Source organism: Mus caroli, unplaced genomic scaffold, assembly GCF_978045245.1.
Source record: "Mus caroli unplaced genomic scaffold, Mus_caroli_1 scaffold_20, whole genome shotgun sequence".
Taxonomy (NCBI): domain Eukaryota; kingdom Metazoa; phylum Chordata; class Mammalia; order Rodentia; family Muridae; genus Mus; species Mus caroli.
In genome coordinates this window covers 24,016,122-24,042,958 of record NW_028227275.1, presented here as the reverse complement: position 1 = coordinate 24,042,958, position 26,837 = coordinate 24,016,122, and the positions used below count along the sequence as shown (strand labels likewise).

The following is a 26,837-nucleotide window of genomic DNA, read 5'->3' as shown; positions in this document are numbered from 1 at the left end:
CTAAAACCATCCAGGAAGTGGCCACAGAGGATCAGAAGGTCAAGGTCACCCTCTGATACCCAGACATTCCAGGCGAGCCTGGGATACGTAAGACCCTATCTCATAAAAGGAAAATGCAAAGGCACACGGGTTGCAAGAGTATAGAGAGATTTTTTTTTCTTAGTCTCTGACATAGTTTTCTTTTATTTCCATGGTGGATCTGTGAATTCAGCTTCTGCGTATTGAAACAGCAAGAACCATTTTTTACATTCCAAAAGAATCCAACCTGAGTTATTTTTGAGGCAGTGATTGTGAGAGTTGAGCTTTCTAACTCTATTGACCATTAATGCAATAGGAACTAGGTATGAATAGTCACTGGTACATTGATGACACTGACCCACTTAAAAAAAAAAATATTTGCCGGGCAGTGGTGGCGCACGCCTTTAATCCCAGCACTTGGGAGGCAGAGGCAGGTGGATTTCTGAGTTCGAGGCCAGCCTGGTCTACAGAGTGAGCTCCAGGACAGCCAGGGCTACACAGAGAAACCCTATCTCAGGGGAAAAAAAATTATTTTTTTTTTTGACTTGGGGAGGTTTTTTTTTTTTTAACCTGAAAATTTTCCTTTTTCTTCTGTTTAAATCCATTCTATTATAGTTGTTTAATATGTAAGTTGTGTTGCTATACATAAAGTACATTTTTTAAAAAAACAAAATGTATAGCAGATAGATTATAAAGAATCATTATCTCTTGTATGAAAATAATTACTGCAATAGACATAATAGGTGTATATGTGACTTATATTCTTAAAAGTATGCGTGAAACCATACCGAAGAAGAAGAAAAAGAAGAAGAGAAAGAAGAAGAAGAAGAAGAAGAAGAAGAAGAAGAAGAAGAAGAAGAAGAAGAAGAAGAAGAAGAAGAAGAAGATGATGATGATGAAGAGGAAGAGGAAGGAGAGGAAGAAGAGGAAGAAGAGGAAGAAGAGGAAGAAGAGGAAGAAGAAGAAGAAGAAGAGGAAGAGGAAGAGGAAGAGGAAGAGGAAGAGGAAGGAGAGGAAGAAAGGGAAGAAGAGGAAGAAGAGGAAGAAGAAGAATCATCATAACCACTTTGGTAAATAAATATTTAAGAGCCGGGTGTGGTGGCGCACGCCTTTAATCCCAGCACTCGGGAGGCAGAGGCAGGCGGATTTCTGAGTTCGAGGCCAGCCTGGTCTACAAAGTGAGCTCCAGGACAGCCAGGGCTTTACAGAGAAACCCTGTCTCGAAAAACCAAAAAAAAAAAAAAAAAAAAAAAAATTTAACTATATGAAACCAACAGTGATTTTTACCAGGAAGTCAGTAGGGGTTGGAGAGCTGGCTCGGTGGTTAAGAGGGCATAGTGCCCTTGCAGAGGACCTGATGTTCCGCCACACTGATGCTGGGCCGTTCCTAACTAACTGAAACTCCAGTCCCAAGGGATGCCACACCTTCTTCTGGTCTCCAAGTGCACAGTACTCAGTACTCACAAACACAAATCCAGACTCAAGATACACACAGATACATAATGAGAGTTTTTTTAAAAAAGACATTTCGGGCTGGAGAGATGGCTTAGCCGGTAGGAGCACTGACTGCTCTTCCAAAGGTCCTGAGTTCAATTCCCAGCAACCAAATGGTAAAGAGATCTGACACCCTCTTCTGGAGTGTCTGAAGACAGCTACAGTGTACTCACATATAATAAGTAAATAAATCTTTTTTAAAAAGCCATTTCTTCATCTGAAAAAGAACATTTACAAAAACAAGAGCAACAATCTCATGTGATACAGAAATAGTGCAGTGCCCTCTGCCCACGGCAGGATGCCAGTTCTGATCAGCCCTGTGCTTGGAATTCTAAACAGTCCAACTAAAGCAAGAGACAAAACAAAATGAAACAAACAACAAACAAACAAACAAACATATTAGAGAAGGGAAAAAAAAAAAAAAGTAACGGGACTGGGCCAAGAAGAAAATACCAAGCAAGCTCTTCCCTCTTCCCTCTGTATTCTCACCCAATAAACCTCCCACGGGAAAAAAAAGAAAAGAAAATACCAAGAATCTAATGATAACTTCCACCCTGAAGAGAATACAGTGGATCGTGACAAACTGACATAGCTTCAACTACAAACGGTCACCATAAATCACAAAACCACACTTGTACATATGTTGAAGGGGTGTGGAGGCACTAGAGACCATCTCCATACATCTTCTCCAGAAGTGTTTGCCAATTCTGAGTGCAGGTTCTGCTTGTCCCACACAGGGGAGCCCTACTGCATCAAGGGGTAATCATTAAGGCTTTGGTGATGGCAGAGGTTGATGTGGCAGGTTAATGCTGCAAGGAGCTCCAAATTTTAAGCTAATTCTTCCCACAGACTCTCTAAAATTCCACTGCATAACTAGCTACCAGGATGGAATAGAAGAAAATGACAGCAAATATCAAGTATCTGAGAAGCCACACAGGGCACCAGAACTCATACAGCGCTACGGGAACACAAACTCATACAGTCTTCTTCAAAATGGTTACTAAAAGCATGGAGGTTCACTCCTATAATTTCAGCCCTCCAGAGTATGGGGGGAGGGGAGGACTGCCACATGTTCACGACTGGCCTGGACTACAGAGTGAGACCCTGGCTGAAAAAGAAGAGAGAGGAGGAGAGAAGAAGGGAGGGGAGGGCAGGAGAGGGCAGGGAAGAGAGGCGGACAACCAAAAACTGTCACTAAATAATACTGTTGACACTGTGACCTAACAATTTTAATGTTGAGATAACATAGTATTATTATAGGAGCACTATATAGAATACCCCAAACTACAGCTGATGATGCCTAGGGACTATAGAGAAATACTGAGGGTTCAATCACACAAATGACTAATACATACCAAGGACAGACCAAAGCACAACAACAAGGCCGTGCATGCCTCACGCTATGAGGTCGAGTGGAAGAGGCTGCATTCAGGAATAAGTGCCGCACAACTTCATGTGTATCTAGCACAAAAACAAATCAGTGGGAAGGCCATTACCTTGGGGAGGCACAGTAATTACAAGGAACACAAGGAAGTCTTTCTGCTCACGCACTGGTTATACAGGTATGTTCAGTTTACAACACCACACCATGTTATATACGTATTACATTCAGTTCAATCAAAAGTCCTTTTGAAAACATCCTAAAACACAGTAAAATTTTTAAAATCAGATATTAACATAAATACTAATCATCAAAAGGCACTCTGCAGACCTTAACAGTGTTCTAATCAAGAAGGCCAAGACATTACTAGCCTAATGATGGTGACAATTACTCAAACCCTTTCTGCCGCGTCCTGTGACAACTACTTCTGCTGATGCCATCTTGAACACAAGAAAGAAGAAACCCAACTGAGCTTGGTCTGGTGGCATAGGCCTGGAACCACTGCACCAAAGGCTGGCACAGGAGGATCATGAGTTTAAGGCCAGCCCAGGGTACACAGGAAGATCTTTATGGGGGCGGGCAGCTAGGCATGGTGGCATACGCCTTTAATCCCAGTAGTTGCTCCAGAGGCAAAGGCAGATGGATCTCTGAGTTTGAAGCCAGCCTCATCTACATAGAAAGTTCTAGGACAGCCAGAATCAGCATAGTGAGACCCTATTCCAACAACAATAACAATTGTTAAAAGGCAAGGAGGCCTATATAAGAACAGCATAGTCTGGCGAGATGGCTCAGCGGGTAAGAGCACTGAATGCTCTTCCAAAAGTCCTGAGTTCAAATCCCAGCAACCTGTACAGCTACAGTGTACTCACATAGATAGATAGATAAATAGATAGATAGATAGATAGATAGACAGATAGACAGATAGAAAGTTAGAAAGAAAAGCATGGACACCAAAGACAAATAAGGAAAACTAAATATTTGAACTCATTGTCACTCATGTTTCAAAAACTAGCCTTTAGGAATTACTTAAACTCTAAGCAAAGATTTAAAAATAAGGGTGGGATATAGCTCAGTTGTAGAGTATTCATCTAGAATGTGCAAAGCCTTAGGTTTAATTACTATACCACAAAAAAAAAACAAAACAAAACAAAAGGCCTTGATAGTCTCTAAAAACAATTAAGCGGCAAGCACTACATGCAACAAAAAGTAAAAGCCAAACCATTATAATTATTATTATCATTATTACTGTTGTTGTTGCTGTTGTTGTTATCACTTAATGAGATGGTCTTCTACTGAACCTGGTGATCATCAATTCAGCTGGATGGATGCCCAGTGAGCTCCAGGGATCGGCCTATCTCCACAGTCCTGACAGTGCTGGGATAAGAGACAGGTGCTATCCTTGGGTGCAAGGGATCAGAGTTCAGGTCCCATGCCTGCCAACAGAGCAATCACTTTACTGACTAAGCCATTTTTCAAGCTTCCCAAATGATAACACTTTTATTAAATTCTCTCCTTAAATCGTTCAACCTGTAGATGCTAGAGGGATAGCTCAGCTGTTAGGAGTGCTTGCTGCTCTTTCAGGGGACCAGGGCTCAGTTCTCAGAGCCCACATGGCGCTTACAATTGTCTGTAATTCCAGTTCCAAGGTATCTGACACCCTCTCCTGGCTTCTGTAGGCACCGGGTGCTCATGCAGTGCACAAACATACACTCAGCAAGCAAAACACTCGTACACATAAAGTAAAACCTTTAGTTCAGACCATCAGGATTTGAAGTATAAATATTCAGCCAGGCAGTGGCGGCGCACACCTTTAAGCCCAGCGCTCGCTCGCTCGAGAGGCAGAGGCAGGTGGGTCTCTGATTTCGAGGCCAGCCTGATCTACAGAGTGAGTTTCTTCATGTGTAACTTAACATGTATACATGGATTATCTTTCTTACATGTGTTCTATGAACCCCAAAGGGCAAAGGCAGGTAACAGACTGATATCCCAGTTCCTAAGGATAAATGCAAGTCAGTATTGCCCTGTAACTGGTTCTCTAGGACAGGCCTCCACAGAAAGCAAATCATAAACTCACGTTCTGTACAGAGGGTGGATCCCGGGGGGCTCCTCTGAATACTACATACACCCTGGCTGTAACGCATGGTTAAAAAAAATACACTGACCACTTTTAGCCTGCTTTAGTACTTATATTTCATCGCTAACAAATGATCTCTTTGTCTCCTATCTGGAATACTGCAGACACTTTGGGAATTGGACTTTCTCACCTCATCAAGAATCAAGTGAAATGCTCACCTGGATTATTAAATCGGCAGGGGCAGCCTGCATCGGACTTGGGCAGATTTTACAGGTTTACTCCAGTAAAGTACATTTAAGTAACCATCAGTAGGCCTGGCTCATACAAGGCAGGTACAAATGGCAGCCTTATTATTAGAATCATCTTTGTTATTGTGGTCCTATAAGGGTGAGATGACACAGTCTGCCTCAGTAACCACTGTGTTATTACTGGCATTCTTACTGCAGGCTTGTGCAAATTCCAACTGTATCCTGTCATCTCCAGAGGTCAAAAACATTGGGTAGACTATCGAGAAAGCAGGTAACCAATCATTCCTGTGTAATTGCTATCAGTGAGGCAATACTTTATCAGCCGGAGTTTTCAGCAGTCGACAATTTCACCCCCTCCCAGGGGTATCTGGCAATGTTTGGAGACATTTTTGACTGTCACAAATGAAGAGTGCCGAGGCCGGGGGGCTGCTAAGTATCCTGTAGTGCACGTGACGGCTCCCACAGTAAGGGATTATCTCGGCTGAAAATGTCAGCAGTATGAGGATGAAAGACTATCCTTCCCAGCTCTGCTTTATCGTCCTCAAAAATAAGGAGAACCATTACAACCTGGTCTATAAACCGAGGACCAGGAGACAGTCTCATCAAAATGAGTAAACTCTCATAAACGCCAATCTACCTACCTACCTACACCTAAACCAGAAAAGGCTTAACTGAGAAGGAAGAAAGCTGACCATGAAGGAAAGAGGAAAAAGAAGGAACCTCGTCTTGAGATGCACACTCTAGGGCCTGAATACAGGGTGGACCTTAAAACGGTGCACAGACCCCTTAGAAGCAGGTACCAACTGACCCTTCCAGATGCCACTCAGGATCTGGTACAGCACACATGCTTTTTAAGGGTATACATTCGAACCATTAGATAGATCCCGGGAAATAAGTCCTCAGGGAAGGTTTTTGGTTAGAGCCGTACAGGCTTTAGTAACCAAATCCACATCCTCACACCAAGAGCCATGTTCTTAACCACGAGACTAACTGAACTTACCTACAGACTACACAGTTCTAGAAGGATGGCTACTTATAGGGAACAGGAGAGCAAGTCGCCTCTGCTCTTTGTGTATATTCTCTGCGAAGTCGAGCTCACTGGACCTGAGGGCACTATTCTCTGCTCACTAAATTTATAGGCTCCAAACCGAACTTATTTCTGCCCCCTTTGACTGTCCATCTCACAACAAGGCTAATTAACAGAGAAAAGAAGCAAGATGCAACTGTTTCCAGCCTTCCCATCCCTTTCTTCTTCAGTCTGCTCCCTGGATTACAGAGATAAGGACTTGTCCCGAGCTCTATTTTCAACTTTAAGAGTGTTTAAAACAAGGAACTTGAGCCTTATAACATCTGTATCCCTCAGTGGGACAAGGACAGCACCCCACCTCTGCATCCCGGGAGGAGAGACAAAGCTTGAGTCAGGTGCAGAGGTGACTAAGGAGAACCTGCGAGAATACAAATGTCGGCCAAGTTCAAAGGTTATGAATAAACAGGCCAATCCATCACCAGCGGTGCAGTGCCAAGAGTCTGAGGAGCACCTCCACAGGATGTGCCAGCAGTGACAAGATAGGTGTTGGTCACAGTGAGGCGGGGTACAGTCAATGAGGGAGGGGCATGTAGGACAACAAGGACTGTGACCCTCTCAATCAGGGAAGAGTTACAAATATGCAAAGAATGAAAGCCAAAATTAACCTTGTAATTCACTGACACTGTCTGTATGAACTGTAGCTTTCAATACATAACACAGATACAGAAGTAAATAGAGATGTAAACATGTCTGTATGTGTTTCTTGAATGTGTATACATATGCACATAAGTATATACATTTACCTCATCCACATATTAGATGCCTATTTATATGTATATTTATCTGGGCTCTGATTGTTCCCTCCCTAAATAGCCAAGTGTGCCTGCAGCACCATGAACCTCTTTCTAATTTTAGTTTCTCCACTAAAAGAAGCCATGGCTCCTTGAAGAAATGGTTGACTCCACGACTAGAATAAGACAAATAAACCTGGAACACCTTGGGGACCAAAAGATGATAAAGTGCTAACAGAATGATTAGACTTTCAAAGGACAGAAGCTAGCATTCAGATTACCAATGCCCAGATTTTGAACAATTTGAGTGCTACACTGAACAATGATAGTAAGGAATTAAAACTCGCCGGGCACAGCGGCAAGCTGTAATTGAAGCCCTCGGGAGGCACAGGCAGAAGGATCAGGAGCTCAAGGTCATTCAGTACACAGCCAGTCTGGCACTAGCCAGGGCGACATAAGCCTAGGCAGAAACCGCGATGAGGATCCGGAGAGACATCTCAGTGGATAAAGTGTTCGCCATGCAAGCACAAGAGCCTGAGTTCAGATCCCGAGCAGCCACTTGAAAACACTGGACATGGTAGCACCTATAATCCTAGTACTGGAGAGCAGAGAGGAGGACTCTTGGAGCTGCCCAGCTAAGCTTGGGGAGTGTGTGATCTTCAAAGTCAATGAGAGATCCCCTTTCAAATAGTCAGATGAAGAGCAACACAGGTAGACATGGTCACCTCCAGTCTCCACACTACACACACATACACACACACACACACACACAGAGACACATGCACACACATAAACACTGCACACAAACATGATCATAAGTCAAGAGCAGGGGCTTGATTTATAAATGTTTAGTAGATCAAGTGCCTGCTGTGGAAGCACAAGGACCTGAGTTCAAACCTTTAGATGCAGCACTCATCTAAGCCCTAGTGCTGGGTGCAGGGTGCAGGTGATCACAGGTGCAGGTGATCACAGGGGCAGGGTACGGGTGATCACAGGTGGATCCCTGGAGCTCTCTGGCCAGCCAGCTCCATATTAAGTGAGAGACTCTGTCTTTTAAAAGAGTAAGCTGATGAGCAGTTAAGCAACATCACCTTTGGCCTCCACACAGGAACTCAGGCAAGGACACACACCAGACACACACCAGACACACACACATACACACACACACACACACACACACATACACACACACACACACACACACACACACGCGTGTAGCCAGCCTGGGCTACATATTGAGACTGTGTCTCAAAAATAAACAAATGGAGACTGGAGAGGTAGCTCAGCAGTTAAGAGCACTGACTGCTCTTCTGAAGGTCCTGAGTTCAAATCCCAGCAACCACACGGTGATTCACAACCATCCATAACGAGATCTGACGCCCTCTTCTGGTGTATCTGAAGACAGCTACCGTGTACTTATATATAATAATAAATAAATCTTTGGGCTGGAGCAAGTGGGGCTGGAGCGATCAGAGGTCCTGAGTTCAATTCCCAGCAACCACATGATGGCTCACAATCATCTGTAAAGCTACAGTGTACTCATATATACAAAAAAAAATAAATAAGTCTTTAAAAAAAATAAATAGATAAAACACATTTTTAGTTTTAAAATATGTATTAAATAGTTTTAAAGTACTTTCCCAAAAAGTAACAAAGGGAAAAAAATAAGAAAGAAGGCTAGGATGAACTGTGAAATTGATCAAAGTCAGTAAAGAGACCAGTGAACTCCAGATACCATTTGCTGGCACACAATAAGAACACTGGTATCAGCCAGGGGTGGTGGCGCACGCCTTTAATCCCAGCACTCGGGAGGCAGAGGCAGGCGGATTTCTGAGTTCGAGGCCAGCCTGGTCTACAAAGTGAGCTCCAGGACAGCCAGGGCTATACAGAGAAACCCTGTCTCGAAAAACCAAAAAAAAAAAAAAAAAAAAAGAACATTGGTCTCAACCCTGTGGCAGACTCTCAGAAGCTGGAACACCTACATGTAATCACCAGGAGAAATATGTAAACCCAAACTAGGGACATTCTACAAGGTGTATGAACTCCAGAGTCAAGGTTTTAAAAGGTAAATGAAGACTGTGGGGACTACTCTTGTCTGAGACTAAAAAGATCCACAAAAGACAACACGAACTCTGAGCTGAGCATCTTCACTTAGGATCTCTAAGAAATGAGACAACTGTGGCAACTGGGAATCTAAGGAAGACTTGAGGTTTGAGTGGCAGAAGCACACCAAAGCTACTTTTCTTTTTCTTCCTTCCCTGTCTTTTGCTTTTTGTTGTTCTGCTATTTTCAAGTTGAGATGTAATTTATATATCTAATAGCTGCAATGTGTTATTTTCACATTTGCATACACCGTGGAATAATTAAATGAATTACCACATCCATTACCTCATATTTTTATTATTTTGTGGCAAAAACATTTGAATTTTACTTTCTTAGCAATTTTGAAACATATGTCACCATTCTAAAAACTTACTTCGTGGCTGGGCCACAGCTCAGTGACACAGTACTTGACCCTGGGCTCACTCTTTTGCCACAGTGAAAAAAGTCTTCAAAGGACTCGGTCTTTCTTACAGTCCATCTCTTATTTTTCCTTCCTCCTACTCAACAACACAAATTTATCCGTCCAGCTTTTCCCCCAAAGCCTTGTGTGACCCGGAGCATCATATTCTAGGGACTAACTGTTGACCAAGCCCAAAGTTTACAGGCCTATACAAATTACACAGCCTTGTAAATGTCACCTGGTGCCTCTCACTCTCCTTCCTCTGCGGAATACACTCACTCAGAACACCAGGGGAGTCGTTTACCAATCCCAAAGAAAAACCACCTGCCTCTGCATAGGAGAACTTAAAGAAGTCAATGATCAGATTAAAAGCCAAGGTCAAAACCTCAATCCACCTGACCCAACTGTGTGTTCAGTGACTTCAGAGACAAAAATATCTTGGCATCCCAGACTCAGCAACTTTCCAACATCCTGAAGTCTTGCCACAAGCAAGTCAGACTGTGGTTCTGGAACCCAGATAAAACCCAGAGGTAGCAGAAAAGCAGCTGACCAACGAGACAACTGTGTGAATGAGGGGCCAGCACTGTAACTCTTCCAATGACCCTGAACCTGGTGAGCGAGCACCCCTGGGAAATGTCCAATACAAGATACATGTGGCCTACACCCATAACCCCAGTATTGGGAAGGCTGAGTCAGGAGGACTTCAGGTTTGAAAGTTAGCCTGGGCTACACATTAAGTACATAGGAAGATTCTGACTCACTAAAAATAAAGCAAAAAAATAATAAAGAAAGGAAGGAAGCAAGCAAGCAAAAATCTTTAGGAACAACCCAATATGGATGAAGTCAGGACCCCAGACAGACAGATTTGGATACCAAATAGATGCACACACGTGCTAAGGACTGGGCTAGGTACTGGGGATAGACTAGAGGTGACCCTTGCTCCTTCTGAGCACCTGCCCAAACAGAAATGTCCTAAAGCCAGGTATCCTATGAACTGAGCAGATCAAGCCCAGTGCTCATTATTGAAGCCTGGTAGCACTCCTTAGAAATACTTATTAGCACCTTGGAAGCTAGAATATACAACAGCAGATAGAAAAATGGCAGGATGCAGAAATCTTTAGAAAGGCCTCACTCACTACGTCTCCCTCTTCCTCCCTCTAGTTTGTTTCGGATATAGTCTCGTGTAGGCCAGGCTAGCCTACCCTCAAACTCCTGACCTCCTAATTCCTAACTGCTGGGATTCCAGGCGCCTGTCACCAAGCCCAGGATGGAATACTGCCAGCTTTACTTCTTGCCCCCTGTCTACTCCTCCAAGGTTCCCATTATTTCGCCCAGGCTTGTCTTCTCCTCTAGCTTCTTCCCTTATCCTCCCTGTTTATGTTCAAGCCTACTCTTTCCCAGATATCTGATTTTTCAAAAGTTAATAAATCTCATTTTTTGTTTTTCAGAATGGCTGTGTCAGACCCCATGAAACTTGCTTTCTATCCTTTGCTGTCTGCTGATGACCAACAGAATGGTCTTCTATCTTTTCTCAATATCCTATGTCTCGCCCAGACCCTGCTGACTGAGCACATCTACCATTCAACTTCTGCTGGCATCTTCTGTCTGGTTCCTTTGGAGACTCAGTTGTGTTATGCGATATTTTTCTAGATGCTGTCTGATGAGAGGATGTTTGGCTGAAGCAGACACTTGAGAAGATGTGCGCGATGTCTTGAAAGAGTATGAATAGAACCCAACAGACAGTGAACTGACGACATTCTTGCATTGGTTCACCTTGCAACACTTCACTGATCTTAGCTTGTCGTGACTTCATGGAGAAAAGAAAGAAACGAGCCAAAGAACTTCTCCTGGCGTTCCAGCTGCTTCCAGACTCGTGCTGACGCGGTAGAGCCTCACAGCTTCTTCTGAAGAGAGCTGCTGCTACTGATTCGTGTTTAGAATTTTGGACTGGATTGCTGATATCTTGACAATAAAGACTGGTATTGTCCCTAAAGAACTACTTCTAACAGGTCCACACCTCCTTTGTTCTATTAACCATCTTTCTCTCCTATTTTTGGTTGGTGGGCTAGAAGGGAGGTTGAAGGGCTTAAGAACCCTTATTAAAGTGGTTTAAAAAAAAAATCTAGCCAGCATGGTGGTGCACGCCTTTAATCCCAGCACTCGGGAGGCAGAGGCAGGCGGATTTCTGAGTTCAAGGCCAGCCTGGTCTACAAAGTGAGCTCCAGGACAGCCAGGGCTATACAGAGAAACCCTGTCTCGAAAAACAAACAAACAAACAAACAAACAAAAATCTAAGCCTACATCTGTACTCTGAACTCCCAAGCTCTCCAAATTCATTTCCTCTTTATCTCTAAACAGCATTCCTCAAGATCATGTACCCTCTCCATCTCTCCATTTTTCCTGTAGAACCATGCACACCCATATTCTCAACTCTATACCCAATCTAAGAAACCAGCTTAGACAGGTTCAGCAAAGTCCAGTCATATGTCAATGGTTCTAGCTAGTATTCCCCTTGACTATCAATTGCTTCAGACTCATCTATGTAGATCCTTTCCCAAACAACCTCCCTGATCGGATTTCCCCACCTCTATCAAAGATGTGAAGCTGCCTTCAGGGAAGTGATGTAATAACAGCTAATTCCTGAGGCACTTAAATGAGCCCAGCCGAACTCACATCTGGCTGAGCCACTTCTTATGTATCACTGAACAATCTAACCCCTTTGAGCATCAACCTCTTCGTAAAGAAAAGGAGGGTTAACAGCACTACTTTCCCAAAGAACTCTTGGGGCAACTAAATAACATGTGGAAATGTATAATGTATAAAAGGCCCTCAATAAACATTGACCACTAAACCTTCATGCTCAACATTACAAGGATCTTACAGCTGGATCTGTTTCACCTACATAGAGGTCATCTGACCCTTAAGCAGTGGGAATTAAAGAGACTTTGGCAGTTGTTCAGCACTTACTAATCTAACTTCGAGCTTTTAGTTAAGTCCTTCCCCTGCTATCTACGTGTGAACTGGACCTCCATTTTATTTCCCTTCCTAGGTGATTAAGAACTGTTTAGTCCTGTCCACTAGCCTGAGAAGCCCCGTGCCACCCACCTTCCTGAAGGCAAAAGCCAGTTGCCTACAAGACTGCCACTGTGCTCCGCTGCAGTACCTGACTAACCTGTTCTCTTGTTGGCATGCCTTAAGAAAAACAGCTACCTGCCAGGCAGGACCAACATCTCACCTAGATGGCCTTCTTCCAGTCTGCAGCTCAATCTCCAGTCTTCTCTACTCTGACTGTCCCTCCTAATCTAGCCTCACACAGCACTTATCTTACAGTCATTAATTCTAAGACCTTGGGCTCCACCCCTCCATGCCTAACCAGTCATTATAGGCTGCAAGATCTCCTCTCACACATCATCTAATGAGTCTCTTTATCCTAGCCTTTTAGAATCCTGTGTGTTTGTGTGTCAGTGTCTATGCAGCCCACACCAGCCTACAATTCCTGAACTCACGCCTCATCTATCAAAGCAGCTGGGACTACAGGTGTGTGCCACTGCATCCAGCTAGCTCCGCTCATGTTTATCCATCCCTGACCCTGTCCCACCCCAGTTCCAGGAATCAAACTCATGGCTTCATACATGATAGGCAGCCCTCCACTAACTAAGATATGTTCCCTACCCTCTATCTGCATCACTTTGATGTCTACTTGAATTCCAAATTGGGTTTCTAAAAACAAGGGAGATTAATCATCTAAAAACATCCATGCCGGGTGTGGTGGCACACGCCTTTGATCCCAGCACTTGGGAGGCAGAGGCAGGTGGATTTTTGAGTTCGAGGCCAGCCTGGTCTACAGAGTGAGTTCCAGGACAGCCAGGACTATACAGAGAAACCCTGACTCGAAAAACCAAAACAAAAAACAAACAAAACAAAAACAAACCACCAAAAAAACCCATCCATATGTCATGTCATCACGGAAAAGTATATGGGATAAAAATCTTACTGTCTCTTAATGATATTATGAGTTCTCCTGCTTCTTTTAGTCTTTGCTAATCCCATGCTGTATATCTCCAAGTCTACCCCATTCATTCCAAATTTTACGGCTCAAATTCTATGTTCTCAGTAAAACCATCCCTCATGTCACAGGTAGAAGAGTGCTATCAGCAGAGCTAGACAAAAAGTCAGGACAGATTCCACAGGGTCTTCTTGGGTGTTGTAGAGACGATGTCACAACTGAAAACTTTTTGTAATTAAGAGATGAAGTAAGTTTACATTTCAAAAGATGATGCTATAGTGGGTGGCAAGACTTGTGTAGAGACAAGTTCCGACATAATGAGAGCGGTGAAGAGGCTATTCTACTAGTCTGAGTGACAGTACAATGTAGGTGACGGCAGCAGAAAGAATGATCAAAATAGGATGAACATGCTGAGTGGATAAAGGATTTAAAAAAAAAGTCAAGGATGGGTAAATTGTCAGCTTAAACAAGTTGGAGAAGGCAAGGGATGAAATCAGCAGTAGAGAACAGGCCTAGCATGTTCAAGGTCCTAGAATCAACGTCCAGTATTGCAAGAAAACAAACAACCAAAATAAACTTATTTTTTTTAAAAAAATACACAATCAGGGCTGGGGCAACAGCTCTGTGGGTAAAGTGCTCGCCGTACAAACATGAGAACCTGAGTTCAAATCCTAATGGGGAGATGGAAGACAAAGTCAGGAGAATCCTAGGAAGCTCATAAGCTAGCCTGGAATGCACAGTGGCAAACAACCAAAAAGGCCGCAAGCACAGTAAAAGGCAAAGACTGGCACTCAAGCTGTTCTCTGACCTCTAGATATTCACCGTGGCATATGTGCATGTAGAGCAAAGCGCCGAAGGATAGACTTTGTGGGAAGAGGTTAGGATTGGGGGATAGAGATGGGGTGTAGGAAAAGACAGAGAAGGGGTGCAGGGGAGAAGACAGTGATGGGTGTAGGAGACAGAGATGGGTATAGGAGGAGACAGAGATGGTGTGTAGGAGGAGACAGAGATGGGGTATAGGAGGAGACAGAGATGGGGTGTAGGAGGAGACAGAGATGGGGTATAGGAGGAGACAGAGATGGGGTATAGGAGATAGAGATGGGTGCAGGAGGAGACAGAGATGGTGTGTAGGAGGAGACAGAGATGGGTGTAGAAGGAGACAGAGATGGGTGTAGGAGGAGACAGAGATGGGGTATAGGAAAAGACAGAGATGGGGTGTAGGAGGAGACAGAGATGGTGTGTAGGAGGAAACAGAGATGGGGTGTAGGAGGAGACAGAGATGGGTGTAGGAGGAGACAGAGATGGGGTGTAGGAGGAGACAGAGATGGGGTATAGGAAAAGACAGAGATGGGTGTAGGAGGAGACAGAGATGGGGTGTAGGAGGAGACAGAGATGGGGTATAGGAGATAGAGATGGGTGCAGGAGGAGACAGAGATGGGGTGTAGGAGGAGACAGAGATGGGGTATAGGAAAAGACAGAGATGGGTGTAGGAGGAGACAGAGATGGGGTGGAGGGGAGGAGACAGAGATGGGAGTATGGTAAAACAGATGAGGTGTAAGAGGAGAGGATAGGGCTGGTGGTGTAGGGCAGTTTCAGAGCAGTTGTCTTGCATATACAGGGAACTAGGTTCAATTGCAACACTGACAAAAGTTATCAAGATAGTTTGTGGACACATAAAACATATCGAGGTATGCCGGGGCCTAGCAAACACAGAAGTGGATGCTCACAGTCAGCTATTGGATGGATCACAGGGCTCCCAATGGAGAAGCTAGAGAAAGTACCCAAGGAGCTAAAAGGATCTGCAACCCTCTATGGGGAACAACATGATGAACTAACCAGTACCCCGGAGCTCTTGTCTCTAGCTGCATATGTATCAAAAGATGGCCTAGTCGGCCATCACTGGAAAGAGAGGCCCATTGGACTTGCAAACTTTATATGCCCCAATACAGGGGAACGCCAGGGCCAAAAGAATGGGAATGGGTGGGTAGGGAAGGAGGGGGGGTATGGGGGACTTTTGGGATAGCATTGGAAATGTAATTGAGGAAAATACATAATAAAAAAATATTAAAAATTAAAAAAAAAAAGACATATCGAGGGCAGGCAGTGGTGGCGCACACCTTTAGTTCCAGCACTTGGGAGGCAGAGGCAGGTGGATTTCTGAGTTCGAGGCCAGCCTGGTCTACAGAGTGAGTTCCAGGACAGCCAGGACCGACCACACAGAGAAATCCTGTCTCAAAAACAAAGAAACAAACAAAAACCATATCAAGGGGCTCAGCAGTTAAAGAGCACTAGCTACTCTTGCAGAAGACCTGGGTTCAATTCCCAGTACCCACATGGTAGCTGACCACTATTTGTAATTACAGTCCCAAGAGATCTGTCACCCTTTTCTGGACATGTGGGCCCCAGGCATGCACACATGTACACAGTGGGTAGAAATACATGCAGGCAAAACACCCATACATATAAAAATTAATGAAACTACATATACACACACAGAAGATGCTGAGTGGGAAGTTTATTGCCTAAATCTGAAATTCAGAAGCCTGATCAGAGTAGCGACAGGCTTAGCTCACAGAATTTCTGTAATGATGGACAAAGCAGCATCAGTAACGTCCCATACAGAATTCATGTACCCAGATGGCTTGATATGCTGCCGCGGTGACTGGGGAAGTGATGCAGGTGGCTCCACAAAGCCGTCCTCCGCCCTCCATGTGAGCACGCTGACACGCATGCTCCCTCCCACACACAGCATATAGTAAATGAAAGGGTATTCCAGAGCTGGAAATGAACAGTTTATACACAATACACAACCAACTGCTTAAGTATGACTAGAGAGTGGAGATGTAGCTCAGTTGGTAACAAGCTGGCCTACGTGTGAAGTCCTGGAATCAATTCCTAGCACCACACAAACCAAGCTTGACGGCTCATGCTTGTGTGGTGGTGTGAATCTGTAATCCTAGAAGATGGAAGATCAGAAGTTCAAAGTCAGCCTCAACTATACAGAGAGCTTGAGGACTGCTTGGGATACACGAGACCCTGTCTTAAAACTAACAACAAAAAACCCACAGAAATGTCTGAACTTGCATTGGGCATGTGGCTTCACACCTATAATCCTGGGAGGAAGGAAGGACACAGGGCATTCTCAAGTCAGCCTGTGCTACCTGGCAAAACACTAACTCAAAAAAAAGCAGGGCTAGTGGGGAGTTAAGGGGCCGGAGAGATAGTTCAACAGTTAAGAGCACTGACTGCTCTTCTGAAGGTCCTGAGTTCAAATCCCAGCAACCACATGGTGGCTCACAACCATCCGTAATAAGATCTGACTCCCTCTTCTGATATGTCTGAAGGCAGCTACAGTGTACTTACATATAACAATAAATAAATCTTGGAGCGAGCAGGGGTTCTGAGTTCAATTCCCAGCAACCACATGATGGTTCACAAGCATCTGCACAGCTACAGTGTACTCATATACATAAAGTAAATGAATAAATAAATCTTTTTTTAAAAAAAGTAGTTAGGATCAGAGTGGGCCATAATAATAAATGCCTGTAACGCTAGCACTCTGGTGTCTGAGGCAGGAGGATCTCGATTTCAACGCCAGCCCCTATGCCACATAGCAGGGGGAAATTTTTATTCTGAGTTAGTGCAGAACCACTGGTGATATCTAAAGAACACAATGGCTCAGGGAACGTGTCACGGTAAGGGGATTAATCCGACGACAGGGACCAGTTTATAGGGAGTCAGACTGCAACCTGAAATACAAACCTGTTCTGAACTGACTTATCAGAACAAGCAGTTTGGGGACTTGGAATGTTGAAGACAGAAAGCCAAAACTACCTTGGCCTGCCTGTAGTCCTCTTAGCAGTCATCCACGCGTATGTCTGATTAACACCTGATCACTATCAGTAAAACCTTTGGCACGTATCAGTACCACCAGCTTCCATCAACCCAAAAGCTAAGGATAACATCACAGCCTACACCCTGCCTGATAGCTCAATGCATTTGTTAACTGCACCGATCTGTGGCTTTCTTTTGCTCCGTCACTATAAAAGTTCATGTAAACCGGGAGCTATGGATTAGACCTATAACCTAGCCCTTGGGAGGCTGGGGAACATCACTGTGAATCTGAGATTAGCCTGAGCTACACGGTGAACTGTAGGCCAGACTGGGGCATAGAATTAGATAATCTGTCAAAAAACAAAAAAACAAACAAACAAACAAAAACTCACTCTTTGTATGGTACCAAAACTATTTTTTTTTAAAAATACAGACACACTTTTAATAGACCAAGAAGGGGAGAAGCAGTTCTTTGGAGACGAGTAAAGTTTCTATTTTAGCTTATTTATTTAGACACAGGTCTCACTTATATCTCACACAACCCTCTAACTCCTGATCTCCTTGCCTCTGCCTCTCAAGTACAGAGATTACAGACATATGCCATTGCACCCCAGCAGCTCTGAACTCCAGCACGGAGGAGACCCAACACCCTATTCTGGCCTCCAAAGGCACCACACTCACATGAACATATACATACGCACATATAGACATAGAGTTAAAAATGAAAATACGAGGCATGGTGGCAGCACTTGGGAGCCAGGGGCAGGAGGAGCTCTATAAATTCAAGGCCAGCCTGGTCTACATAGTGAGTTCCAGGAGAGCTAGAGCTACGTAGTAAGACCCTGTCTCAAAAATAAACAAGCAAACTAACAAATACTGAAATTAAAGTAAAAATAATATTTTTTTTTTTAAATGAAGAGTTTAGCCAGGTAGCATGCCTTTAATCCCAGAGGCAGAGGCAGAGCAAGTGGATGTCTGAGTTCAGGGACAGCCTGGTCTACAGTGTGAATTCTAGGACAGCCAATCCTACCAAAAAAAAAAAAAAAAAAAAAAACAAAAACCTGCCTTGAAAACAAAACAAAAAACAAAAACAAAAGAAGGGAGAGGGAGTTTTGTGGGGTCGGCTAGATAGCTCGGGGGTGAAAGTGCTTGATACAACAGCCCAAGGACCTAAGTTTGATTTCTGGAACCCCATATAAAGGTAAAAGGAGAGCATCAACTCCATACAGTTGCCCTCTGACCTATAAACATACACACAACCACACATATGTAAACATCTGAAAAGAATTTTATGAGTTCTACTTTGAAAGAAAGGTAACAGATATGATTTTAGGGGGGAAAACCATGTATTTTTCTAAATAAATTAGAAGCAACAATTAATCAAATATCAGAGGCAAAGGAATGTAATTATCCACTATTTATGACTGAGAGCTCCTTGGGTGGTGACAGGATTTAAGGCTGATTATCTGCAGTCCTTACACAGTGAGCACAGTGGGCAATCAAAACAGTACAGAGGTTCAATTAATGAACATAAATAATGGCCAAACAAACAGAAAACAGTATGGCCAGACTGAAGGCAAGCCAACTAAAGGCCCTAGTCATGGCTCCAGGGTCTAACACTCCTAGGAAACCTACCACTACGGAAATAAAGCATTCTTGCCCCGGCAGCCTGGCTGGAAGATAAACGGATTCTCTGGGTATGTGTCTAGGAAATCTCAACTACAAGCAGTAAAGCATAAAGGAAAGCAATGCTTATGAAACTCGTACAAAGGACTCCACTCACACCCTACACAGTGGTAAGATTGGTATGTATCCTCATTTCTGAGGCAGATGAGCAGGACATAACTTATTTTGCAGGCTGGTGTTGAGGATACCCAAGGGCAAAAAGAAGATCAAAACCTCTGGAAGAACAGTCAGTGCTCTTAACCCCTGAGCCATCTCTCCAGCCCACTACCCTGTCCTTTTAAACTATTAAAAGGCATTTGTTTAGTTAAAACTGGTTTAGAAACCCGAATCATTTCCCAAGACTTTGTGCATGAGAGGCAAGCACTTTACCACTGACTGAGCTATACCCCCCAGCCCTAAAAGGTCTGAATAGCATAATAGGCAGTCAATCTAGGGGGGTACACTGTTGTTGCCCAAGCGTATGGAACAGAGAATCAGGAAACAGAGGCAGTAGCAAAGTTGACTAATGTTCTGTCCCCAGAGGTTGCCAAGGACAGAAATTCTATAGCCCCAATAGCCACTACAGCTGTACAGAGAACTACCTTTTATTTATTCATTTTATCTGTTTAAAGTATTTGGGTTTACATTAATTATTTTGTGTGTGGATATGTCCATGCATGTGTGTGCCATGACACTTGTGGAGAGGTTGGCTTTCGCCTACTATGTGGGTTCTAAGATCAAACTCCTTGTCAGGCTTGGCAACCTGCACCTTTACCTAATAAGCCATCTCATCTCAATGGACTATTTTTTAAATGAACGATCTTACACATCTCTTTGTTAATGGGTTGTAACAGGTGCTCACCTCTTCTCCCGGATGGCTGACTCTGTGAAAGCATTCTTTTGACTATCTACAGTAAAACTAACTTCCTTAAGATCTGAATGTAGGACTAAAAAGATGGCTCAGTAAGTTAAGAGCACTGGCTGCTCTTTCAGAGGACCCAGGTTCAATTCCCTGCACACAAGCTTCTGTGACTCCAGTTCCAGGGGATCTGACACCCTCTTCTGACCATGAGTACCAGGCACACATGTTATGCACATACATACATGCAGGCAAAATACTTACCCACATACAATAACATTTTTTAAATGAAATAAAACAAAGACCGGAATATATGGCAGCTTCAGACATTAACTGTTCCCTTCCTAAAACTATGCTCTGATCCCTTTGATTAGGACTGAATTTTCCATAGCTTCAGTCAGTCATTTTTATATATAGCTTTTCTGGGCAGTTGACCTCATGCATTAAGTTTTGAGTCTTCTAAATTTCCTTCTCTGAGATCCTTATCTTGAAGCTCTGATGCATCTGACAACAGCAGTAGGAGAAAACCCATCAGTAAAATGCACAAAGCCTAGACATACTGGTGCACGCCTACGGTTAATCTCCCAGTCGAGAGGTAGAGGCAGGAAAAACATAGCCTGGGCTTCAAGAGGCCTTGTCTCAAGAATAAATACATTGAGGCCTGGCAAGATGGCTCAGTGGTTAAGAGCACTGACCAATCTTCCAGAGGTCCTGAGTTCAAATCCCAGCAACCACACAGTGGCTCACAACCATCTGTAATGGGATCTGATGCCCTCTTCTAGTGTTTCTGTAGACAGTTACAGTGTACTCATATATAATAAATAACAACAACCACATGGTGTCTCACTAGTTAAGAGTACTTGCTGTTCTTCCAAAGGACCTGAGGTCAATTCCCAGTACCAACGTCTGGCAGCTTACAAACCACCTGTCTGAAACTCAAGGGGATTTGACCCCTCTTCTGCCCTCCATGAGCCTTCCTGTAATTATGTGCAAAAGCACACATACACTCACACAGAGACACACAGAGATTCATTCATTCATTCATTCAGACAGACAGACACACACACACACACACACACAGAAAGAGATTGGAAAGATGGCCCAGCCATTATTAAGAGTACTTGTTGCTCTTGCAGAGGACCTAAGTCTGATTTCCTAACACCACATGGCAACTTCGGCAACTTATAACCATCCATATCTCCTATTCCATGGGATCCAGGACCCTCTTCTGGCCTTTGTGGGCATGTATGCAGGCAAAATACTCATGCACATAAGATAAAATTAAATCTTAAATTTTAAGAAGTAAAAGTAAATGTTCAAAAATAGTTGGGACCTAATAAATCAAATAAAAACTAAAGTGGGTGAGGTGTGCTTAGAATAATTGAATAATTTTTATTCAATTTATTCATCTTATTTTACGTGTGCTTTGCCTACATGTAGTGTGCCTGATTTTCTTGGAGGCCACAAGAAGGCATCAGATCCCGTGGAACTGGAGTTGTGGGTGGCTGTGAACCACTCTGTGGGTGCTGAGACTAGAACCTGGACCCTCTACAAGAACAAGTGCTCTTAACCTCTGAGCCATCTCTCCAGCCTCAGGGAGGATCTCTGTGCCTTCATAGTAGGGCCCTGTCTCAAAACAACAAAATAATAATTAACTAGTTAATGGCAGAAGGAAAAGGTAGAATGTACAAACCGCCTAGCTCTATAAAACTTAAAACAGATGCCCCTCAGCATGAGAGCATGGCTGTAACTCCAGAAGAATCAAGATCACTACAAACTTAATGCAAGCCTGGCTTATGTGAAAGTTCCAAGTTCCACACTAGCAAGGGCTATGTAGGTCTCACAATCACTAACACGGCTGGGAAGGAGCTCATTTGTTAAAACCCACCCAGTTCCGGTTCCTTCATGTTCTAGAACAGCAACCACGGATGGTAGTCCAGAACCTGAAGATGGAGGCAGGAGGATCAGGAATCCTGTGATCCTCAGCAGGGTAGGGAAGTCAAGGTTACCTTGGACTACATGAGGTCCTCTGTCTTTAAAAAAAAAGGGGGCTGGTGAGATGGCTCAGTGGGTAAGAGCACCCGACTGCTCTTCCGAAGGTCCAGAGTTCAAATCCCAGCAACCACATGGTGGCTCACAACCATCTGTAAAGAGATCTGACTCCCTCTTCTGGAGTGTCTGAAGACAGCTACAGTGTACTTACATATAATCAATAAATAAATCTTTAAAAAAAAATGGAAAAAATGGAAGTTCTCTAGAATCCATCACTCAGGGTTGAGACAAGAGGATCCCAAGTTCAAAACCAGCCTAAACTATACAATAATCATTTGCCTCCATTTTTTTTAATTCTAAAGGCATGCATAGTAACGCCTGTCCACATACTTCCCAGAGCATAGGACGCTGGGGAGACACCTTACCTGTGGTTAGTACACCCCCTTCTCTCTGCTCCCAGGGATTTTTTTCCCCACACTGTAATGGATTTTATGGTGTAGTAGGAGATAAAGGGAGGGAAAACAAGTTCCATAAATTCCACTGCTACAGCCTCTCTTAATAACTCTGTTTAAAACCTTCACAGCCCAAGCAGTAAAGTTTACTAAGGCCAGCAGGCACGTTTCTCTGCTTCCGGTCTCTCCTCCCGACACAGATCTTTACATCTAATCTCCAACCCTTCCAGTTTCATTAGATCACAAGTCCCATCCTCAAGTCACATTTTGGGGTTTTTTTTTTCCCCGTTTTGTTTTGTTTTTTTTTTTGAGGAGGGCAAGGAGTACTGGGGATTGAAGCCAGGGCTTCACACACAGTGAGAAAAGCAAGAGCTCTACTATTGGGCTATATCCCAGCCCTGTTTTTTGTTTTTGTTTTAATTTCAAGGCCTTTTAAAAAGATTTATTTATTTTATGTGTGAGTAAAGTCACTCTCTTCAGATGCACCAGTAGAGGGCATCAGATCTCGCTGCAGATGGTTGTGAGCCACCATGTGGTTGCTGGGAATTGAATTCAGGACCTCTGGAAATGCAGTCAGTGTTCTTAATGGCTGGGCCATCTCTCTGGTCCTTATTTTTGATTTTTAAAGAGAATCTCCCTAGGTTCTCCCTAGAACTCCCTCTGCAGGCCGTGAGTTGCAATTCTCTTGCCTCAGTCTCCCAAGGAACTTCAGATTACATTACCTGCCTGTGCATGGCCAGGTCTGCCTCCAGTTTGAAAATAATGAGACACCCCCTAGAATATTCATTATTATCCAAAGATTCTGGGGGCAGGAGATCCCAACTACAACTAAAGGCCCAGGATAGCATTATACAGCATTTGTGCCTTCTTAATTCCCCCCAGGGAAATTCTTTCAAGCTTCAACTAATCCATTCTCCGTCCTCCGGACAAACTATCAGCACACCTGGCCTGGACACTCGCCCAGATTACGTGACCTCGGCCATTCCTCCAAAGGTCAATCTAGATCGCCTGACCCACCTCTGCCTCACACTGCCCATCCTGCCCACTGTCAAGCTCATCGCTTGTCAAATGGTTCCAGCCAAATCAACATTGCTTAGAAGGCAGATCACATAGGGACAAAGCCCAAAGCACATTCAGCGGTCCTAAATGTTAGTAAAACCGGGGAGGGGGATGGGGTGGGGTCAATGATCTAAGTAGAGCAAGATAATACTGCCTATCTCTCTTGATTCACAGAAAAAAAGCACTTTATCCTTTTATTACGGACTGAAAATGTGTTGTATACATAGCAGAGCAGAGTAGAGGGAGCACGCCACTCTCTGCAAAAACATACATTCTAAACTTGGGGTTTGCCATAACCTCTGCAACTGTAGGAGAAATCACTAAAATCTCTCTGAGCCTGTGTTGTTTTAGGTGTGAAACAAGGCAGATGCTGTGCGGGATTCCAAGGTATCTTTCGGCTCCCCAGTCCCTCCCGGTCTGCTCACTCCCGACGAGGCAGGCAAACTTTTCCAGTTCCCAACGCTCACTGCCCTAGTCCAGCAAACTTGGTCCCCGCGGGGACAGCGAGGTGGGGTGAGAAGCGGTCTCCCACGACTCACCGGACCCCCCTGACCTCATGGCACCCGGGGCCGGCCTCAGGTGGCGGGCTGCTCACGGCGGACAGCCGGAGTGCGCAGCTCCCGGAGCGGCCAGGCTGCCTCTGGCGGCCCCGCGCTCCGCTGCACTTGTGGCGTTCTCCTAGCTATCCGTGGACACCGTCCCCGTCCGCCCTCCCCGCCAGGCCCAGCCCTCCCCGGTCCCCCGGGGCGGCCTCGGCGTGGACATCCACGCACCCGGCGGGCCGGACTGGCAGCGTGAGGGGCGGCGGCGGCGCTAAGTGCTGAATCACCACTTTGCAGCAGCACAGCACCACCACCACGGTGACCCGCGGGCCGCGTGGGCCCGGGCGCTGGCGGGGAGCTTACCCACACAGTCGCTTCGCGGGCGGCGGGCGGGCGCCGAGGATGGAGCGCAAGGTGCCGGGCAGCGCGGGGTGCAGCAGCCACACGAGCCCGTTCCGCATACCCCGGCGCAGCCGCTGCGATCTCGGCGAACGCTTCCTTTTGGCGCTGGGAAGCCGGCCCTGCGCATTGCGCATGCCCAGTCCGCCGCGCCGCGCCGCCTCTAGGGAGCCGGGGAACGATCTCCGCTCCGGGTTTTACGTGGAGCCGGGCGGGAGGGGACGGCCGCAGCCTTGGCCCCGACTAGCTGGCAGGTGGGTCGTCGTCTCGGCACCGGAGCCTCCGAGGCCCGGCGACCAGTCCTTCCTAGGCCAGCAGGGGCCGGGCCGGGCCGGGCTCCAGGGTGGCGCACCGTTGAGGCCGAGGGTTTCCTGGCCTCGGCGTGATTAGGGGCCACAAAGCGGTAGGTCCCCAGGCAGGATGGCGGCCCAGCAGGTGATGGAACCAAGTCCTCCCTGGGGGCTGCCTTACAGAAACGTATCCGCTGCGGGCGCTAGGCCCGCGGGCTCCTCCAGGAGCGCGGAAGGAACGTGGACTGCGGAAGCACGGACGCGTGGGGACCTGTCGGGTTGCGGGGGGTGGGGGGAGAGTAAGGACAATTCAGATCTGGGGGGGGGGGGGAACACAAGCCAGGGCAGGCCTCAGCAAAGCACGGCGGCGTCCATAGACTTTCAAATCCAGAGCAGGAAACTTGTTTTTGAGAAGGGGTCCCATGTGACTGACAATGATGACCTTGAGTTTCCGACCTCCCAAGTGTGCTCCCCACACCAGCACAAAGTGAGAAAACCACTGCTATCTAGTACTGCTACTTATACTGCCAGTGGACCTAGGTTGTCACTTTTTTCTTTTCCTCCTGAGACTGGCTCTCACTGAGAAGCCCTAGAACTCGGCTATGTAAACTAGGCTGGCCTCAAAAGATCATTACTTTTTAAAGACATGACTCTCCTCCCTGGTGACTTTTCGGTACTTTGCATCCATAGATAGCCTAAAAGTGGTTATGAATCAGAATTTCCGTTACATTTTACACAGATCAGATGAGGGTGTCTTTAAGAAATAGTTTAAGGGGATGATTTCCGAGCTTAACTACTTTTAGGTGTCTGATGTAACAGACAGTGTGGCCAAGCACCGGATTCTGACTCCTATTATTGCTACAAATGAAAACTCAGTGGAAGTTGGTGCTTTCTGAGATATCCTGTGCCATGAAAGACGGTGTGTGGAGGACTGGAGATACAGATGGGCAAAAAAATGTTACCAAGACCCGAGTGAGCAACCAGAACATTTATTGAAATACACATAGAGGCTGGAGATAGATAGAGCTTAGTTGCTATAATGCTTCCCTAGCTAGCATGCACAGAACCCTAGGCTGGACCCCTCACACTGCAATAAACCTTACGTGTTAGTACCTGCCTCTAATCCAAACACTTGGAAGGCAGAAATGAGAAGATAAGTTCAAGATAATCCTTGGCAATTTACTGAGTTTGAGCCAAATATATGAGACCCTGTCACCAAAAAGAAGAGGAGGGCCGGGCGTGGTGGCGCACGCCTTTAATCCCAGCACTTAGGAGGCAGAGGCAGGCGGATTTCTGAGTTCGAGGCCAGCCTGGTCTACAAAGTGAGTTCCAGGACAGCCAGGGCTACACAGAGAAACCCTGTCTCAAAAAAAAACCAAAAAAAAAAAAAAAAAAGAAGAGGAGGAAAGAGGGTATTCCCCGTGGGCCAGCAAGATGGCTCTCTGGGTAAAGGTGCTTATTGTGCCCGTCTGCTGACCTAAGTTGAATCCTGGGATCCATATAAAAGTGAAATGAGATAACTGGGGCTGGAGAGATAGCTCAAGCTCGGCAGTTAAGAGCTCTAACTGTTCTTCCAAAGGTCCTGAGCTCAAATCCCAGCAACCATATAGTGGTTTACAACCATCCGTAATGAGATCTGATGCCCTCTTCTGGGCTGTCTGAAGACAGCTACAGTATACTTACATATAATAAATAAATAAACCTTGAAAGAAAGAAAGAAAGAAAGAAAGAAAGAAAGAAAGAAAGAAAGAAAGAAAGAAAGGAGATAACTGATACCACAAAGTTGGCCTCTACACACATTCTGTGGCACAACAGACACACAAGTGCACACAATATGTTTTGAAAGGAAAGAAAATACACTGCAAAGACCCAGAGTTCCCAAAGACATTATGAATCTCTAGTAGTCAGCCTTGTGATAGTCTGAGCATGCTCCTTGATGTGTAGAATTGATACAGCGGTGTCATGACATCTTGAGACAAATTGCAGCTAGGTATTATTATGCTTTTTTTTTTTTTTTTGTGGTTTTTCGAGACAGGGTTTCTCTGTGTAGCCCTGGCTATCCTGGAACTCACTTTGTAGACCAGGCTGGCCTCGAACTCAGAAATCCGCCTGCCTCTGCCTCCCGAGTGCTGGGATTAAAGGCGTGCGCCACCACGCCGGGCTGGTATTATTATGCTTAACACTCATGAGGTAACAAGCAGTC

The 26,837-nt window shown here is 45.1% G+C and overlaps 1 protein-coding gene across 3 annotated transcripts in view; it reads right to left on the bottom strand.

Annotated features, from left to right (window-relative positions):
* Nucleotides 1–24,772, bottom strand: part of Ide (insulin degrading enzyme) — a 97,425-nt gene extending 72,653 nt beyond the window's left edge. Inside the window, exons 1-2 of one of the 3 annotated variants that reach the window (XM_021151956.3) lie at nucleotides 24,309–24,451; nucleotides 2,868–2,973 (exon numbers count right to left, since the gene is read on the bottom strand). Coding sequence is in view for 2 of the 3 variants with exons in the window: in XM_029472379.2 (XP_029328239.1) it covers nucleotides 24,309–24,481 (173 nt within the window). In the remaining variant the exon portion in view is untranslated. Of the gene's footprint in view, nucleotides 1–2,867; nucleotides 2,974–24,308 lie in introns of all 3 variants that reach the window. The other 2 variants (XM_029472379.2, XM_021151953.3) reach the window with 2 other exon arrangements.
* Between the last annotated feature and the right edge of the window lie 2,065 nt (nucleotides 24,773–26,837).